Source organism: Cynoglossus semilaevis, chromosome 10 (genome assembly GCF_000523025.1).
Source record: "Cynoglossus semilaevis isolate Cse_v1.0 chromosome 10, Cse_v1.0, whole genome shotgun sequence".
NCBI classification, from domain to species: Eukaryota; Metazoa; Chordata; class Actinopteri; order Pleuronectiformes; family Cynoglossidae; genus Cynoglossus; species Cynoglossus semilaevis.
This window is the reverse complement of record NC_024316.1, coordinates 9347173-9367099: the sequence shown is the minus strand read 5'-3', so window position 1 is coordinate 9367099 and position 19927 is coordinate 9347173. Positions and strand designations below refer to the sequence as shown.

General features: G+C 37.8%; 2 protein-coding genes across 3 annotated transcripts in view; both read left to right on the top strand.

Moving 5' to 3' along the window:
- The window catches only part of LOC103384927 (N-terminal EF-hand calcium-binding protein 1-like), a 14243-nt gene extending 11027 nt beyond the window's left edge, over positions 1–3216 (top strand). Inside the window, exons 6-12 of the mRNA XM_008318628.3 lie at positions 4–197; positions 273–352; positions 800–853; positions 979–1091; positions 1239–1316; positions 1443–1534; positions 2079–3216. Of these exons, the coding sequence (XP_008316850.1) occupies positions 4–197; positions 273–352; positions 800–853; positions 979–1091; positions 1239–1316; positions 1443–1534; positions 2079–2107 (640 nt within the window). The 3' untranslated portion in view covers positions 2108–3216. The remainder of the gene's footprint in view (positions 1–3; positions 198–272; positions 353–799; positions 854–978; positions 1092–1238; positions 1317–1442; positions 1535–2078) is intronic.
- A 3430-nt stretch (positions 3217–6646) lies between these two features.
- LOC103384926 (large neutral amino acids transporter small subunit 1-like) lies at positions 6647–18258 on the top strand. Of its 2 annotated transcripts, none has more exons than XM_008318627.3 (11): positions 6647–8411; positions 8792–9286; positions 9389–9514; positions 11573–11678; positions 11758–11802; positions 12267–12390; positions 12512–12615; positions 13498–13594; positions 14114–14263; positions 15633–15807; positions 16056–18258. In XM_008318627.3, the coding sequence occupies exons 1-11, from the start codon at positions 8336–8338 to the stop codon at positions 16130–16132; spliced, it is 1575 nt and encodes a 524-aa protein (XP_008316849.1). In that variant the 5' UTR covers positions 6647–8335; the 3' UTR covers positions 16133–18258. The 2 variants fall into 2 exon arrangements, with proteins under 2 accessions (XP_008316849.1, XP_008316848.1); XM_008318626.3 differs by having other exon boundaries at positions 8789–9286.
- Positions 18259–19927: the final 1669 nt, after the last annotated feature.

The following is a 19927-nucleotide window of genomic DNA, read 5'->3' as shown; positions in this document are numbered from 1 at the left end:
CACCAGTCAGCTCCAGTCCCTGCAGTCATCACTGGACTGCGCTATGGAGGCAGTTCATGACCAGGGCTGCACAGGAAGGAGGATAACAAAGCCTTTGGAGCTGCCGGTTCAGAGGGTGACCAAACGTCCTGGTCGGCGCATCCAGAAGAACATGTGTCTTTCTCCAACTGACCCTTATTCTGGCATGCTCACCACAGGTAGACAGCAGGAAACACTTTAATAATTACATTTGAAGTAGAACTAATTATTTTTTTGTTAAACTGGAAATGCAGGGGTTAGCGTGGAGCCAGACAACCACTGGGGCTCCCAGATCAACCAACTGGAGCATCTCGTAGACAAACTGGAATGTGAGGTATGAACAGAATCTTGGTGTTTGAAACAAGGTTGAAGGCAGAAGCTTATTTTCACCAGAGAAGATCTTTTGTCTTGACTTCAGAGACTCAGATGTTGTAGCCTGAAGTGACAAGCAGGCTGTGTTTGTTTGGTGTTTGCCCTGAGGTACGAGATCAAGCCTGTGAGAGAAAAGTGACTTGTACATAGTGAAAAACTGCTTGTACGGCACACACTGAATGTAATAGATTAAGTATCAGAATACACTTAGGTTTGACAGTTTGATGGAAAATTATGGGGATTTTCCTATATATATATATATATATATATATATATCATATATATACAAGGGTATAAGAAACATGCTAGCTGGCTAATGTTTTATATTGCTGTCAAAAAGGCCATGAAAAGCTAATATTTGGTGTTGTGGTTCTAGGTTAACTGAAATACTTTTCCCTCTTTTTTTCAGAGGCCACAACTTGAACCTCTAAAAGAGGACACGTTAGCAGGAACCTACAAGTCGGTGAGTTTATTCCGTCTAAATATTAAAAAAAAAAAGAAGTCTGTGTGTCATTTCCAGTGTGTTGGGAATGTAGCATTATTATTGAAAAGATGCATTCAGTCTTTGTGTTCCTCCTCACTCTCTAGAACATTCTTCTGGTTCAGAGGCAGATGTCTGTGAAGGAGAGAGATGTCGAGCAGTTTCAACAAGCTCTCAAAATCTACACAGATGCCACCGGCAGCCAGCTAAACAACCTGCAGTATGTTCCCTTTCACTGCCTGGCTGCCTTTGAACGCCTCAGGGCGCCCGTGATTTAAAGCAGCCACTTCAAAACATTTTTCACCAAACATGAAAGATAACAACTGCTTCTCTCTCATTCCCTCGCTCCCTTTTGAATTATTTCTAGCATTTCGGTCCAGAACCTGCCAGATAGATCGTGCTTCATAATGTATGAGTTTTGGCAGGATCGTCTCTCCTGGATGAGGTAGGATCACAGGGTCTCTTGTGGTGCATGTTGAGAATTTCACTCCAACAAATTCAGCCATGTTTCCTATGCCAGGGTTGTGGCGGGTTAATGGTTGTAATACTTTCTGTCTGTGGTTTTACTCAGCTACTTGCAGTCCTCCATCAGTAAGACCTTCCAGCGCTGCATTATTGACTCACTGGAAGAGGCAGAGATGGTCTCCACTATGCTCCTGCCAGGTAAACACCAGAGCCTTGAAACAGGATCTTTAATGCTGTTTCACAGACACAGTCTCACAGGAGTTCTCTGATAAACTGTATCTTAGATTAAAGACCACCATGGCCTTGTGGATTTTTATCACCTGCACCTCCAAATACCATCATAAATAATATTTATTCCATGAAGTGTGTACTACATGTATACTTTAGGATATTCTGTTGCATTTAGGCATTTTTGGACATTTTTATATTTGGGATTTTTTTTCTATAAAGTCATAATATAGTATGTGGTTTTTTGGTGCATTTTTCACAATCAAAGATGCTGTTTTTAATGTATCGTAATCAGTGGTGAGAGACTAGTGAAAAAGTACATATTTTAGGTAGAATGAATAAAGGTAGGTGAACTATTTTGCTGCATTTTTATGTCAGTCTTTGCTTTAAAACTCACATATAAAAAATGACCATGTTGTATAGCGCTTGTGGTTATATTTTGAGCATGTTTAAAGGCCAGTATTTACTTTATTTGTGTTTAAAAATACCAAATTACTTTTCTTCCATTCCACAGCTTCCTGGTGGATTATGAACAACAACTGACAGAGAAAATCAGCCTGAATCCAAAACATTGGAGAAAGAGTCAGTTTTAAAATGATTTTTCTTCACTTTTTTTCTTCATTTCTATTATGCTATCTTCTCTTGCCATGACATTATTAATTTTTTTTTTGCAAAGCTATGTTTCAAGGTGAAGTTTCAAGGTAAAGTAAAATAACTTCTTAATAAAGAAGTCAGTCAGTTGGAATAAAGAAAAGTGTTTACAATATTTGATCACGTGACGATGAAGAGGGATAATTTATGTAAAGGCTTTGACACTTTTTCTGCTCTTGAAGTCGCACAAGGCGTAACAAGAAAAAAAAAGTATGCATGATTTTGTTATTTCTATACCTGTTTATTTCACTCAACACACTGTACATTTTAGTGTAGATATGTGAATGATGCCACAAAATCACTTTCACCGTCCACAGCTCTTTTTTCCGAACACAAAAATGACAATTATGTTTTACTGACGTTTATTAACTTTAGGGTTAGCTTGCATTTCCCTGTTTTCTCTGTGGTTTTGTGCTTTGTTGTCTTTTTCAAAGCTCTGCTACCAATTGTCAATCGAAGCATTATTATGGTCTGCATCCAAACCATAGTCATGTCATGTGGCTCCTTTGCACTTTAGAAAAAATAAGAAACATGGACCTTATTGTGACAAAATGATATGTTTATGGTAGATTGTTTATTGAAAATCTAGGCTAAGCTGCAGGTTTTAAGGACACTAACCTGCACTGAGGTGCAGTACGGCCTCAGTGAAAGATAATAAGATAATTTACCAAATCATTGTGCAGTTTACCCCGTACTGTTACTTAATAATAATAAAAACACACAGTTAAAATGAGAGAAGTCTAATGGTGCCGTTATACACGTAAGTGGAAATTTATATTTTGAGGACAGACATTAGTAGGAAGTGTTTTATGTGATAGGTTGAATAAAGTGTGTAAAGTAGATAAGTAGAGCTGTAAGATACTATAAGGTGCAGTAGCACATAGGTGACTGTACAGTTTGATGGTATATAGAGAGCTAGTGAAGAAAGGAAGAAATGTGTTTTATTTTATGCAAAATACAGTTGTAATGTGGATGTGGCATGAAATAAAGTTTATCACATACTGATGACTTTATAGTTGCTCTCTTTTTAATGTGGACACTGTTGCTTTTGTTGTAAAATATGCAATGGGTTTTCAACAAAGTACTGCAGATGCAGTAAAATTATTCTGATCACTGTATCTTTGACCTATTTTTAATAAATAGTATATGAAACCATTATTCATATAGCTTAGTGAAGGCTGCAAAATTACAAGGCAACCTTTTTTTTGGCTTGTGACCCCAGAGACTTGTTTTCTTAGAATTTGTTTTTAATTGTTTGTTGCAAAGAGAGTAGCCAGATTAGTGCACAAAGTGGGTGTGGGCTTTTCAATCATAATTTATATATTTCATCGAGAAAGACTGAGTAATAGTGCCATACTGTTATGGCGTTGACCAATATTGTAATCCTTAATCACTCTAACAGATGGCTTACAAATGAGACAGGCTGCTTTGTCATAACCGTCCATCAGGGTTTCTTGCCAGCTGTGTTTAGCATCCTGTCTCTGTCCCTCTGTTTGTGCTTTCACATTGTTTCCTGACACTTTTGCACTTGTTAAATGAAGACAAAATTTCAAAAGTTAACAGAACTAAACTGAGATGTCAGTTTTAAAAATATAAAGTTAAATATGGAAAGACTCCCTGCTGGTGAATCGAGGATAATTAGTTCCTTTTCTTTTCATTTCAGGAAGCTACAGCTGGCAGCTCGCACTCCTTCTATTATTGCAGTTGTATTATTCCTTTACCACGTTGAGCATTAGCTACTGAAAATATGTCACCAGGTATTTGGGAAAATCTAATCCATGGCTTAAATAACGCAATATATCTTACATAAGTCTGTTGGAATTAGATTACATTATATGCTGATGATAATCACACTTCCTGTCTCTACAGAAACAGCTGGTGGGGACTCCAGAGCAGGGGTCTCAAACTCAAAGCTGAGGGTCATTGCTGCTACAGTCATTTTATTGAAGGGCCACACTTTGAAACTACTATTGACATCTAGTGGCAGGCTGGATGTGGGGGGTTTGCAGGCCAGAAGTGTCCCTCTGACTGGGAGTTAGTCACCCCCACTCTAGAGTCATACAGCTGTAAGGACTATATCTTTAAAAAAACAGTAAAAAGTGATGATGTTGAAGCCAGTAAAACTGCTCACCATTTTTGCTGTTGTTTTTGTTTCATCCTTCCCTCTACAGTACTGTAGGCTCAAGTCTTCTTCAACCACACTGTCATACTTGAATCTGTCAGTGAATGCTGTTTCCTAGCGCAAATTGTCTTCCAGCGACTGACGGAGCAAACAGTAATAAATGTGAAGTCAGTGCAAACGAAGGCAGCCCTGTCAATACAGAGTGGATTGACTGTCCGCAAATGGAGGCCAGTCACATTTGGCACCCATTAACTTAAAACATTCTCCTGTCTTTCGATTTGCTGCATTGTGTTACATTTTTGATTAAATTCATTTGGTTTAAATTGTTTAAGATGTTTCATTAAGGAACACAGAAAAAAAACAAGGGAAAGGCAGAAGAGAGCTGGAGCGTGAAGAGACAGTGACACATGGTCGGAGGAAAAACAGGGTCAGCTGTCAGAGCTGTTGACAGTGAAGAGAAGCAAAACTCAACTTCTGATTGGCTCCAGTGTATCACACTTACACACACAGGTATTGAATAGACACTGTGTGTGATAAGCTCAAAAGCAAGAAAGATAAAAATGAGGAAATGGAAGGAGAAAGAAGTGTGTTTATTTTGATGGATACAGTTGCCTGTCACCTGGCATTTACCCATGCCAGCTTAGTGACAGTTGATCAAGGAAGGATTGCTGAGAGCCCAAGGGACAAAATGTATTTCTGGAACAAGGCATCATTTGATCTGTTCTATCAGCACCTTCTTTCATCAGCCACACATTGATATCAGAAGCAGAGCATATAAATATATGAGGACGAAGGCAGCAGCTCATAAATTGTGTAAACATTTTCAATTTAATGTTCTGGGTCTGTACTGAAAGTAGTGACATTCAGTCTGATGATAAATAACCAGGAATCCTGGGAGTTTCAGCTCAGATAAGAAAATCTATGAACATCACCGCAGGCATGTATAAAAGAAACTGCAGCAAAGCTCTTCCCAGTTTTGTGGCTCATGCTGCCATAACACTTTATTAGGTCTCCAATTATCCTTATACTAACAAAGAATAAAAAGCTTAACCACCTTAGAACCATTAAGACAGTTGGGTTCACTGAAAAAGGTGAACATATTATAGTTTTGTAATTACTTTGTAAACCATTATCGGAAAAGCTCTAGCTCTAATTTTAGTCGGGGATGGAGAGGTTCAAGAGCACAACAGAGTGAAGAGAGAGGCTAATGTAACTACAATGAGTTAGAAAGGTGAGGATGTAGAAAAGCAGGCTTAAATGACTCAGCCCACAGAGTGACATTGACAGAGATGCTGCAGCAAAGCATTAGGTTTAGAGAGTGATCACAGAGATATACTGTAGTAGAGAAGAGTGGAGAGGAATGAGGGAATATAAAATAACTACATGGAAAATTATGAACTAAGAGAAAAAGGATTTGGCAATAAATTAAAGTGGACAATCCACTTTACTATCACTGGGTAGAGTTTCAATGACTATAACAAAACTAGACTATAATGTTATATTGCAATAGATTTCAGAAAAAACTAGCCATATATTGAGCCTATAATATTCAAATTATGGGGTCGGAATTAAAATATCTTGACAATAATTGATACTCATCAGACCAAGTAATGTTTAGGTCTCAACAAAGAATCTATTGTAAGAGTTTCCTTACTATGATGTGCAGACAGCCAAAGTCCTGCTTGGAAAAATGAAAATCTTACTAATAACAACCCAGTGTGGGCAGCAGTGTGACCTCCATTTCCACCAATCTGTCATTGTTGTTGCCAAAAGCAGTGATGTATTGCAAAATTGTGTGTGTAATTAGTAAAGTACAGCATTCACCTACCATATAACAGTGCCATAAAATATTTCTATACACCACAACAAAGCCAACAGATGTTTATGTCAACAAATACTCCCAATGTGTCTGGGATTGGTAATATTTAAGGTAATATTTAATACTTACATACAAATGCATTGTTTTAAGAGACTCCCGCGTATTGACAGTGCCGCAGTAAACCAAGTGTGAAATGTGTTCATGAGCGGTGAATGTATAGTCAACCTTTATTCTTTTACGACAGAACGAGTGTTAAATTCGCTGCAACTATTTATTTGGCGAGTATGCCTTTAACATTTCCCATGATCCTTTGCTGCATTTAGGCTTTTACTTGAAAAACTAGCGCCTCTAAAAGAACAAAAGCGAATTGGTAGGTGACATTGTTAAATTCCTATTGCTTGTATATATTGCTTGTATATTGCGTATATTAGTCGAATTCTACACCATGACTTTAATATAGATTATTTTAGCTTGGTTTAAAAATCGTATGTCCACAGTTTTAACATCCGGGCATTCAGAAGGCTTGCTCTCTGGGCTACACGCTGAGAACCGCGTTTCTCTCCCCTGCCCAGGGGAAAGTCCCCGGACTCGTGGCAGAAAGTGCTCTGGGTTAATCCAGCGTCGACCTGCACTGCACTACCAATCAGCCAAGACGTTCATGTGAACAGAGCTGCGTGTTAGCATGTCGACTTTGTCAGCTGTATAGGTATGCAAGTAACGCGTTAACTTACGCCGAAACAGAACGGGGCTCATTCTCCGAATGCATTTTTAGTGACTTTTTAAATATATATAACCACAACACGCACCTTTTTTGTAGTTCTGAAACGTATCACGTATCACGTTGTTTCTTTAAACCACCATCGTCACGTTTTCCTTGTCGCCTTGACGTAGTACAATTTAATAGTTTTTACTTTATTCTTATTTTGCTTTTAATGTTTGCGATTCTGTTTTGTTGCTGCAAAAAACAAAAATAAAAACAGACAGTCAACTATGCTTTCAACTTTAGGATGCACATTTATTTAAAATTTGCGCACTAACGTATCGCATCACATTTTAAGTTAGTGTAAGTTTTAGACAGAACATTTTAATAGAAAACCTGATAAATAAAAAGTAAAGAATGAAGAATTGAATCTTTTTAAATATACATTTTGTTAAGCACACGGGTAACTTGATAAAGATATTTTTAAATATAATTCAATCTTGAATATAGATATAGATTTAAAATGCCTATAACGCGCCATCTTGTGGTTCGAAATGCGGCCAGATTTTAGGGACAGATGTTTCAATTTGTTTATTATAATTATCATTATTATGTAGGTTATTATTAGTAATTTGTTATAGCTATGTATTTATTGTCTAAATACACAACAAATATACCTTAATCAAATATACCTTAATCATTGCTAAATGTAATGTTGATTTACAGTGTCTCTGTCAGCAGGTCAAAAAGCAGGACATCACTTGTCATGGCTTCATCTCACGTGATAGAAGTTAAGGGGTGTGAATGGGGTAAGGTGATGCTTCGTCTTTATTTCGGATTGAATAGAGACACCGGTTCTGCCATCCGCGTGCGGTGTCAAATGTCTGTATGACAATGGAGGAAGAAAGATTCCTGTAATCCCCAACTGACGCCACTAGAGGGTGCAGAAGCCTCGCAGTATCCTCTCTGACGCACACGCTGTAGTCCACTGGATTAGTCCACTGCAGAAAAAGATTATAGCGTCACATGGAGGATTCTACAAATGGTGCCTGCTGCAAACCTAACCCCTGACCCCCCCCCCCCCCCCCCCCCCCCCCACCCCTCCTCCAAGCTGCCCCATCATCCTTTTGTTGTAGGTGTAGCCCCAAACAGCGACAGCATCACAAAGGTTGGGGCACGCCCTACTGTATCCTGGAGACACAGGAGGGAGGGACTGGAGGTAGAAAGAAGCGCACGCAGAGGAAGAGAGGATCAGCGTGAGGTAAATTGTAGTCAGAAGAACAAAAGCAGCATGTGTATATGTGCTAAAGAGTGTGTGTTCATGTAAGAGGAAGGGAGGGGAGTAGTGAGAGCAGGGCCGCGAGTGTATGCGTGCGTTAATAGGAAGACAGAGAGCGTGAGAGATACCAAGAGGAAGGCGACATAGAGACAGTCATAAAGAGGCAGGTGGAAACAAGAGCACCGAGACCGAGCGGGAAGATGGCTGAGCCGGAGCTGAAATCACGGAGCAGTCGAGAGAGCGTTGCCAAGGCTGCGAGTCAGGAGAAGATAGCAGGTAAGTACAGTGCACGCACACTCGCACTCACACACATTTGAGAAAACCACATGGTAATGAACCACCATGTGCCATGATGCAATAATTCCGGATGTACACCCGGCTCACGTTGTGTCTGATATGAACATAAAGAAACTGTTGAAGTCCAGCCTTTCTCTCTGTTTATATTAAGTAGCCACGGTGTATTACTGAATTTAAAAGTTCTCAGAGAAAGCTGTCAGCCCTGAGGAACCCGTTTTCACAGTCTGCCTGAAGAGCCAGTGAGACCAGTTCCTAAACACGACTTGCCCGAGAGCTGATATAGATGGCACACAGGGAACTAAGTAGAACATTTGTCCACCTCCTAATTGTTGTTCTTCTTGTTTACATCTGTGCAGCAGCAGATGCAAACACAGAACAGGATAGTCTTACCGCGGACCCTCAAGCATGTCCATCTCCCCCGGGGGACGACTCATCAGGGGATAAAGTGGAACTCAAACGCAGCATCACCCTCTTCAATGGTGTGGGAATGATCATAGGCACCATCATCGGCTCGGGGATCTTTGTCACTCCCACAGGGGTTGTGAAAGAGACAGGCTCAGCTGGACTCTCTCTGATTATTTGGTCCGTCTGTGGATTGGTGTCGACCATGGGTGCCTTGTGCTACGCTGAGCTGGGCACTACCATCACCAAGTCTGGAGGCGACTATACTTACATTTTGGAGATTTATGGTGAACTGGCGGCCTTTCTCAAACTGTGGATAGAGATGCTCATTATTCGGCCATCCTCGCAGTATGTGGTGTCCCTGGTGTTCGCCACCTACCTGCTGAAACCTATTTACCCAACGTGCTCTGTTCCTGAAAGTGCTGCCAAGCTTCTGGCATGCCTGTGTCTCAGTGAGTCATAGTTCTGCTGGGGTTAATAAGTTACAAACATACCTTAACAAGCCATCATTTTACTGAAATTGTTCTCTGTCTTGTGTATCTCTTCCATTACAGTGTTGCTGACATTTATAAACTGTATTAGTGTGAAAGCAGCCACCAAAGTCCAGGACTTGTTCACGGCTTCAAAGCTGCTGGCCCTGGTCATTATCATCCTGTTCGGCTTCATACAGATCTTTAGAGGTGAGTTCTCTTTTGAGACGTTGAGAATAGTTATTCTAGTTGTGCTTTAAAAACATAAAATTAAAATAGAAAAATAAATTTACACTTATAAGGAAGAATATAATATATAAATATCTAATTTCATGAAAATGATCTTGTTTATTTTTATTATTAACCAGTCAACTCTTCTTATACTACTACTACCATGAATAATAAGGATGATAACAAGCATAATAATCATTATTATGTTTATTATTACTATTAGGTCTATACTTAAAATACAGGTGAAATAGGAACTGGATTATTTTTAATATCAATTAATGCATAACAGAATACAAGTTGATTTATCAAACCAAATGCAAAAGCACAAGATGGCATATTTAGACAAATACAAAAGGTAAGAAAATTGTGTTTTTCTTATATATGACATATGTGTGACATTGAGTTGCACCTGGATAAAAAGTTCCTGATTCATGATTAATTGTGATTAATCTGCAGCGACCCTGTGATTAATTCGATTTTTTCTTAAATATTGTTTCACAGCTTTAGCCAAAAAATAAAAGGTGTTTTGTTGCAATATTTTGAAAATAAACCTCATCGTGTTCTGCAGCTCTTTGCCATATGTTGGCATTGAAACAGAGAGAATGTTTTTTGCCCTTAATGATTTGGAAATTGTTAACTAACAAGGATAAACCCAACGGAGCGCACTGCCCTCATTTCAGTACGTTGGCACAGCTATTGACTGTGAACACAAGGTCCGTCTGTCTGTGTCCATGCTGCTGAGTCTGAACCAATGTGTGCAGCCGGGCGAGAGTGGGTCAGTGCAGGTGTAGGGTAAATAAATAAGCACATTTAATTGGATTGGTTGGACAGTAACAGAAACACTTTGTTTGTGAAAATGTAATCACATGTTGTAAAAGACAACAGGTTGGTTTCTGTAGGCGGGAGTCGCCATCACATGCTCCATGCTGCATCTGCTCATCTCCCCCTCCTTCTTCTACTCCCCCTCTTCTTCCGTCTAAAGCCATGTCCAAGGCAATAGTGCTCACACAGCGTTTCCATGGAGACTAGGTGGTGAGGCCTGTCGGCTGTTGTCACACAGTGGCCTCTCTGAAAGACTGAGAGGAGAAAAAGTGCATGTGCAACAGACCTCAGGAAAGTCATTACCATCTGAAAGCCACAGGTAGAACTGAGGGAGACGCCCCCTCCCCTCCCCACCCCCCATTTCTCACCCCTACACAGACATGTACAGGAATTAGGACTGGCTCATTATGGAGAAATTCATTTTTTTTAATGAAACACGTAAAACATGAAAAATCAAAAATAAATATAAATGTATGTAAATAAAATCAAAAATGTACATTGCAGTATAGATTCAGTAAAAATGCACTTAACAAACTGAGACTAAAAAAAAAACAGGACCAAGTTATTTAGACTGTAATATATTTGTTTACAACATATTGAAAAAACATCACTATACATGTTTTATGTGGAATGTGTGTTCTAAAACTATATTTAATACATACCGGTATGTAACTCAATCCAAGAACAGGGAGGCCTGGTCTATTACAGTAAATATACACAGTAAATGTTGATCGCTTCAATGGTTTTGGTGAGCTTCTCAATCCAGAAGATCTGAGTAAGTCTTTTGCCTTCTCCAACAAACTGAAGACCAGGGTCCTAGCCAGAAAACAACCAAGTCTGGAGGAGGCTTAAGAGATTTGCCAAAACAGAAAAGCTGATACTTTACTAAGACTGGTTTAAACCTTGTACATTTTGGAATGTTGGGATTTTTACCAATTTTATTTCTCTGTGAAAAGTTTTTAATGAAGCTGTTGTGTTCAGAAATTGTCTTTTAAAATAAGAGCCTTCTGTTTTTATGATTGGATCTCAATCTGTTCTGATGTTGTATTCAGAGATGTGAAAAGTTTTCAGTAGATCAAGGAGAAACTCATACCTTGAGGTGAAGGTTCACGTAATAAGTGGTAATAAGTGGAATTCTGACTAAAAGAGGGATAAACTACATTTTATGCATATACATTCACTTGACTAATTTTGAAAATTTTTGTTTGTGTGCAGGAAATGTACCCTATCTCACACCTGATCAGGCATTTGAAGGCAGCAAATATGGGGTCGACAACATTGTCTTGGCTTTGTACAGTGGCCTCTTTGCTTTTGGAGGCTGGTGAGAGCAATTTATGATTATTCCTAATATGAAACAGACCAGACGTTTAATACTAACAGTTTTCTTTTTCTTTTTCTAGGAACTACTTAAACTATGTAACTGAGGAGATGATCAATCCAGAGAGGTGACTTACAGTAGATGTGATGAAGGTTGTGTTGACAGTTATACGTAATTTGCCCTTACTAATTTTCCATCCCTGCCTGACTTTGTTTAACTGTTAACTGCATGGACATACAGTATGCAGCAGGACAGGACCCTCACCTACTAATATCAGTTACAAAAGAAAAGAATCAACATTAATATAATGTTGGGAGCTTTGAATGTATTGTACTACCAATATGCTTTAGAAATTACAAAGATTCATAAGATTCATATACTATACTATACTATACGTATACAGTTAAAGACGTGCATGAATAAATACTTTGCACAACTAATCACATAAATACACACAAATAAACTGGACAACCTGATTTGCATGAAAACACTTGAATCACTTATCAATGCACTGGAAATGCATACTAAACAAAGAAAGAACACTGATATTACTGTGAATTATCTTCTTTATGTAACCTTTGACCTCTCTAGAAACCTGCCCTTGTCCATCATCATATCTATGCCCATCGTGACTGTGGTCTACGTTCTGACCAACTTGGCCTACTTCACCACCATCTCTCCTGAAGCTATGGTGGAGTCTGAGGCTGTCGCTGTGGTGAGCATTTAAGCTTCTGTCACAGCGTTGTGTTGGTGACGATTCAGTTTATTATATTTTTTTTAACAAGCTAAGCCGCCTTTAGAAATCATGCACGAATGACACTGTGCTGCTTTCGCAGAATTTTGGAGAGTACCACCTCGGTGTGATGTCCTGGCTGATTCCTGTCTTTGTGGGATTGTCATGCTTTGGAGCTGTCAACGGCTCCCTCTTCACCTCAGCACGGTAAGTGTTGTCTGTCTGTCCGTCTGTCCAGCCAGCCAGCCAGCCAGCCAGTCAGGAAGGCTAACATGAAAAGTTATATCCAGTACAAACAGCTAAATATTGACACTGGCACTGGATGAAATTTAGCAATGTTCATTGAAGTGAACAAATGACTTGTTTTCTGATTACATTAGCCTCTTCCTATTCATGCAAATCTACCTTAAATTTGGTTGTCACGCCCTATGTAACAACAAAGCAAAGCAAACAATAATGTTAGTCCTTTGGGAATTACAGTAGAATGAGGCCCTGGAGCAGTCATTTCCTGAAGGGATGTTGTGGCTCAAAGAAGGCTTTACTGTTCCATTGACCTCTGTTTTTCTGTGGAACAATACGACTGTAAAAATGCAATAACTTTACTTTTTTTTAAATTACTCTCTGATCAGTTATGCAAATCTTGTTGCGCAGAGTTCACTGGCCATTCTTTAATTTATTATGTAGGATTTAATTTAATTTAAGCTTTAATTGCAGCTCATCATCCTTTGAGTTACAATACTAACACCTACTGTATCATTGTCGCACAGAAATGTCTCAGATTACTTACTTGTTTTTCTTGATTTACTTTACTAAAGATATAGAAAATGATGTCACAAGATTTGATGAAAATACACCAAAAATAAACTGCCCCAGAAACCCATTTCCCAGACACCAGACTTTTTCTCTGGGGAAAAAAACATGTTCTGACCTTGACTGAAAGCAGAGTTTTTGAGAAACATTTCCAAACATGTGGGCAGAATGGAAACTTAACATTATAGAAGTGACCAAAAAGGATTGTTCCGGCTCTTCTCTTTTACAAACCTTCCATGTCACTAAAAACTAACCAGGGAAGAGTTTTCTTCTCTGCAGCTTGTTCTATGCTGGAGCTCGAGAAGGTCAACTTCCTGCTGCTCTGGGTCTGGTTCACAAAGACCTCTTCACTCCAGTGCCGTCCCTCATCTTCACAGTAAGACTCCAGCACTGACTTTTAGTTTTCATGGCTTGAGTGCCAGACAAAAAAACCCACAAATAGTTGTCTCACTGCTGTCTGAGGATTTGCTGCAGTTACCTAAATTACAGATGGTTTCATGATCTTGAAAACCTGTCTGAAAAACAAATATGTTATATTTGCTTTAGATAAAGGTTCCTATGACATTATGCACTGACACTAGCAATGTCCATTTGTAGGGTTAAAATAAAAAAGAACCTTTTTGGTACACCATCTTTTGATCACAGTATAACGCTATACTAATAAGCACCTGAAAAAGTCTTCAAAAATAAAAGTTTCTCAAAAATGAGTAAAACTGCACTAATTTGCTTTGAAATATGTAGCCATGTCAATTTTTATGGTTTTTTTTTTTTTTTGGTACGTCAATCTTTGATGAAGCCAGAAACCATAGAAATATGTTCACATTAGTTCAACTTGTATCAATTAAGCAGAATTTCATTTTTAATTTTTTAATTTGTTTGTCTTTTTTTTAATCAGTGTTTGCTCTCCATGATGTACGCCATCTCCAAGGACATCTTCTCCGTCATCAATCTCTTCAGCTTCTTCACCTGGCTCTGTGTTGGAATGGCTATAAGTGGTATGATCTGGCTGCGCATCAGAAAACCCAAACTCCGCAGGCCAATTAAGGTATTACACCCATGTCTGACATAATATATTTCTGTATATGTACTGGATCTAAAAGCTACAGAATTGTAGCTACATTGAAGCTACAGCCATGACTTGTGCTTAAACCTCAACTGGAAAGATGTCGCACAGTTCCAAAAAGCTTTTTATACTGGTGAACTACAGCTATTTTCTTTAATCTCCTCTCTCTGGAGCCCCACTGTTCTCTGAGTGTATAAGTGGGATTATTATGATACACATACGTGTTTATTTGCTTCTGTTTCATCACGGGATTATTACTTTAGATGACAGATTCTTTGATCCTTCCTTTGAATCAGAAAGCTCTCGGTCTGCAATTATAGATGAATGTCTGACCAGAAACAAGCAACACTTTCTTCTGCTCGGCTAAACCATTCAGACAGTTGTCAGTTTTTTATCTCTAAATTTAGCTTCTGTCAGAACTGTTCCATCACTTATTTTTATCTCTCCAGTGACACAAACTCTTGACTGGGTGAGATGTAGTAGATACAAAAGGTTAGAGGTTAGGATCCATGCTGATGGGATTCTTGGGACAAAATGTAAGTAAAACTGACTAACAAGCAAACAGGAATGTGGATTCTGCCTTTAGTTAAGTTCCAGGAAGTTGTAGAAAATGACCTGAAGCCAAGAAAAAAACACCTAGCAGATCCAAAATTATGTTTTTAAAATCAGTAATACACATATCAGTTAGATGGATGACCTGACAAAACAGGAAATGAAAAGCAGCACTTCATATTGTAGACAAGAGAAGGTTGTATGCCGATGATGGGCTGACTGGTGGATAAGAAGGTTCCAGAATTTCATCATTACTTGATAGTCCAGGAATAGCTCTGGTTTACAGCTGAGTCAGTCTTAAAGGACAAGAGCAGACAGAGGATCTCAGAGGATACCTAATCTGATCCCAACCAAAACTAAATGTTTCTTTCTTGTGTAACTATATCAGTTACATTTATACCACCATCTACAAGGGAGATGAAGATGAACTGCCAACACAAAAATCACATTATGTTGTTTTGATAAATGTTGGCATTAGCTTGATTTAAAAGTCTCATTCAAACAAGTCCTTTCTTATGCCTCATTCAAACAAGTCAGTTTAAGAAGGGTCAGTTATGTTAATCCACATGAATAATCTGAAAATCTGTCTGTGACTGTTCTTAGTTATTTAGGCCATGCAGTAGTCTGAGGAGTGCAGATCCAGCTGGCTGATTCTGATTGTTTTTTTTATGAAAACATTCCAGCTCTTGTTCATTTATTTTTTTTATTTCTTTATTATTTAAAAAAAAGGGAAGACCTTTTTTTATTATATTTTAACTGTAACTTACCTGTTTTTTATTTTTGTTTTTAATCTCCGCAGGTGTTTTTATTCATCCCTATTGTTTTCGTTCTGGGCTGCATCTTCATGATCGTCGTCTCTTTCTGGGCAGCTCCAATCGAGACCCTGATTGGCTGCGGCATCATTCTCACAGGTATCCCAGCCTACCTACTGGGCTACAAGTGGAAGAAACCCGATGTGGTCAAGAAGATGCTGGGTAAGTGGTTTTTTTTTTCAGCTCTTTTCTGTTTGTCAAGTCCCAGCATTCTCTGGTTCGTTCGTGTAAGAACATCTGTGCGAGAGCAGCAGTAGCCACTGATACTGGCAGTTTATTTATACAGGTCTGGGTGTTGAACGTGGTCTGAAGTATTTAATAATGTTCAGTAAAGTATGTCAACACTAGTAGTAACCGACTGCAGCTAAAGAAAACAGATCTGGCTGACAGAATGAGTTGTTTCTCCTCAGAAATCTTCACCGTGTTCTGTCAGAAGATCTTAATGTCGGTTCCCGAGGAGAAGAAACAGCGTGAGACGTCAGACTAAAGATGGACACGCAAGACAAAGGAAAGGCTTAAAATTTGGACTCAATTTTGTTTATGTCCGCTCTAGTTATTTTTTAAAATGAAATCTTAATTCAATCAGCAAGCTGTACAACTGGTCTACACCATAGAATAGAAGACCACAGTGTGGACATCTGACTGTATAGGTGGTTACAAAGCTGCAGGAAGTAGATTTCTTACTTAGTTTATAGTGACAGGAAATACTTGATTGAAAGGATTGTGGTGTCAAGGACCAGTTTCAGGTCGTTTTCAGTAGAAGATGTCAGTTTTTGAGAATTGTATTCCTTATATTTTAGAAAATAGGTGATAAAGCACAAAACTCATAAAACAGGAAAAAAAATCTAAATCATAGATGAACATTCACATGAAAACATAACCACAACCAGCATGACCTCCTTATTTACAGTGTTTGGTGTGTGTGTGTGTGTGTGTGTGTGTGTGTGTATATATATATATATATATATATATACATATATATCATGTACATAAGGCTAACTCATAAGGAAGCTCTTGCAAGTTCTGGCATTCAATCATTTACATGTTTTTGAACCATTTTTTTAGGATGTTAGTATTTACTTGTTGTCCTACTATTTATTCTAGGTGCATCAACTAGAGAGGTCAATCATAATACCTGCTTTGAAAACAGAGGCACAGCATATACAATATAAACAACTCCAAAATTCTCCCTGTAATAGTTTAGTCCGTTATAACTTTCTCTTTTTGCATTCCGCTTAACAACAAATGACCCAACAGTAGATACAGTACTTTAATATGACTGTAGTGAAAATGACAGCTGAGAGCCATAACCCATGACGTTCTCTCTTTGCTAGTACGTCGATAAGTTGACCACAAGGGTCTCTTGGTGCTGGAGGGGTATATTGTTTGGCCATCTTTGGTTGAGAAAAGCAAAGCTTTGAAGGAATGATATATAAAAAAGCTCTTTTAGAAGCATTTTGCAGCAGTAGTCTTGATAGGGGAAGCACAGGCTACATGCATTTTTGTTTTCCTGAAAGTAGTATTTTGTTGAATGAAACCACAGTACTGAAGCACAAAAAAACGGCATTTGAGGTGTTAGAGTTGTAACGTGCTGCGGTGAAGCTGGGTCTGTTTCCATTTTTCTTAGTGTCAGCTTCTCATGTCCACAGTATTTCACAGAAATAAAGCTGCAGCTTGTATTCCATATACATATATACATACTGTATAAAGTGTGTATATATGTATATGTGTATGTGTGTATATATATGTATATATATATATATACACATACGTGTGACTTTATTTCCATGAAATACTGTACAAGTTTAAGGTGATAAAAATGATGTGTTACTGTATGTAACTGAAGATCTTGCATAGATGTCATTCGAACTGCTGTACTTAGTGAACTTCATTGTTGTGTCAGTGTTTTGTGTCTCACTGTGACAATATCATTTGTTTTCCTATCGTTGTGTCACTGTAAGACCAGACTGAATGTTGAAAAAAAAAATTTTTTTATAGGAATTGACCTATAAAAAATGTACATTAAAATTGAGTACCCTACATTTTCTGAAAGTTATTTCAGACGCATTCCCAGCCCTGTTAGATATGGGTTAAAACATTGTTAACTATTAAGAAACCAGCTTAGACTACATTAGATTGTATGGCTACTGTTTTGAGTGCAGTGTCCTACATTAGTCATCAGTCAAGTCGTGAATGCAAACTCGTCAAAGAAAAAAAAAAAAAAGATCAAGGATGTGGTTTAGGCTCCGAACAGTTGACCTTAGTGCTGGAAAGAAAATTAACTGTCATCAATAAGCTGCCATCAGTGCAGCTTCACAACACTTGGATCAAGAAGACAAATTATCAGGCTTATTAAAGGCTTTCTGAAAAACAAATCACTAGAGGAAATAAATTATGTTGTTCATCGAATAATAAAAATTTGAAACAGTGTGTGTACAGCGTGTACTGTAAAAAACACACTAAAAATCAATCAGATTATATAACGTTGTATTCATTAATCTTAAACCGGTCTGGCCTGTTATGGGTCCAGGGAAACCCAGGAAATATTTCCAGTTGACTTGAGACAAAAGGCACAATAGCAACTTAGATATGTTGATATATATTTTGTTTCATGAGTAAAAGAAACAAAACAACAAATCAATATAGTCGTATTTTGTCTATTAAAATGTTATTGACAAGAAATATATATATTTTTTGTCTGGAAACTGATAGTTCCTAATGTCAGTAATTGTATCGTTTCAATGTTGTGATCGCGGGAGGTATATGTAATTTAAAAATAATAATAAATATTTTTGTTAAAAGCCGGGATTGTGTTTTGTGAAACCAGTGAAGCAGAGGCTAAAAACCTCCACCCCTCCTTGCTGACCTAGTGTTTCTGGATTAGTTTACAAAGAAGCCTCTTCTCAGGTAACAGGTGGATCGTTGTCACCAAGTTGTTTCCTGGTTTTTTATCATTTCAGCTCTAGTTGATTTTGTTAATTTATTTATTTTGGAGGTCTACAGCTGCCACTGTCTGTCAGGATACTTCATATCCGCCCGGAGAGGAAATGAAAGTGTCTCCGACAACTGTAGAGGTCACTATCAGATCCCCGACAAAGAGACAATATTAGTGATGGCAGATCGCTCCAGCAAGAAGTACACGTTATAAAGCTGAAATGTAGAGCACTGTGATGTCTTACTGATATTATTTTTATTATTATAAATTTTTTAAAGGTGTATAATCATTCTTTTTGTTTAGTCTGATTTTAACAGGGAGGATTTAGGGTCAGAGTTAGGGGATTATCTAGTTTTACTTCCTTTTGAAACTACATCGACCTGTGTTCAACGGTTCACTGTGAATCAAACTCTGGGCAAATGATGAATTAAGCATGAGGTCTTAATTATACATGTCTGACTGAGACTGCAATCAACTTCACGGCCAAACACTGTATCGTATGTTTTGTTTTTTGTCTTAATGTCAGAGTTTTACTTTTGTGGTAAAATTGTACTCCTAATGTTACCTTTTTTAAGCTATATTTTCCAAAATGTAGTACGTATTCAGTGGATTTTTTTCTCTTTGGATATTTTTGAATCAGTATCAAATCAAATCAAATCAAATTTTATTTATATAGCCCACATTTACAAAATACAGTTTGTCACATGGGGCTTCACAGGGTTGGTAACATCCTCTGTCCTTAGACCGTCAGCCAGGGTAAGGAAAAACTACCGAAAGAGAAACCCTTTCAACAGGGAGAAAAGAGAGAGGTAGAAACCTTAGGGAGAACCACAGGTGACGGATCCACTCCCTGGACGGACAGACGTGCAATAGATGTTATCAGAACATACATTGTACAAATACATAAAAACCAATGAAGAAAAAAAAAAAAAAAAAAAAGTTCAACCTCGGTGTGATTTATAATAGATTAAAGATAAAAAAATTCAAGATTTAAATTATAATTACAAGAAAATTCAAAATTGAAATTTTTTGGAAAAAAACTAGTCAGATGTTGAAAAATTTATAAAAAACATATTTTTTAAAAAAGTAGAATTTTTTTTTTTTAATTTTGATGAAAATCTTTGAAGAAGAAAATTCAAAATTGGATCTTCTCTACATGTTTCTCATCAAAATGAAATGCTTTGAAACATTTTTTAGAAAGAAAAACATTTTTTTTCAAAACAAATTTGGTCAGATGTTTACAAATTTTTATTACATTCTTTAAAAAACTATTTATCTTCTCTGCATATTTCTCATCAAAATATAGTGTTTGGCATGTTTTTCGGCATGTTTTGGGTGATTTTTGAA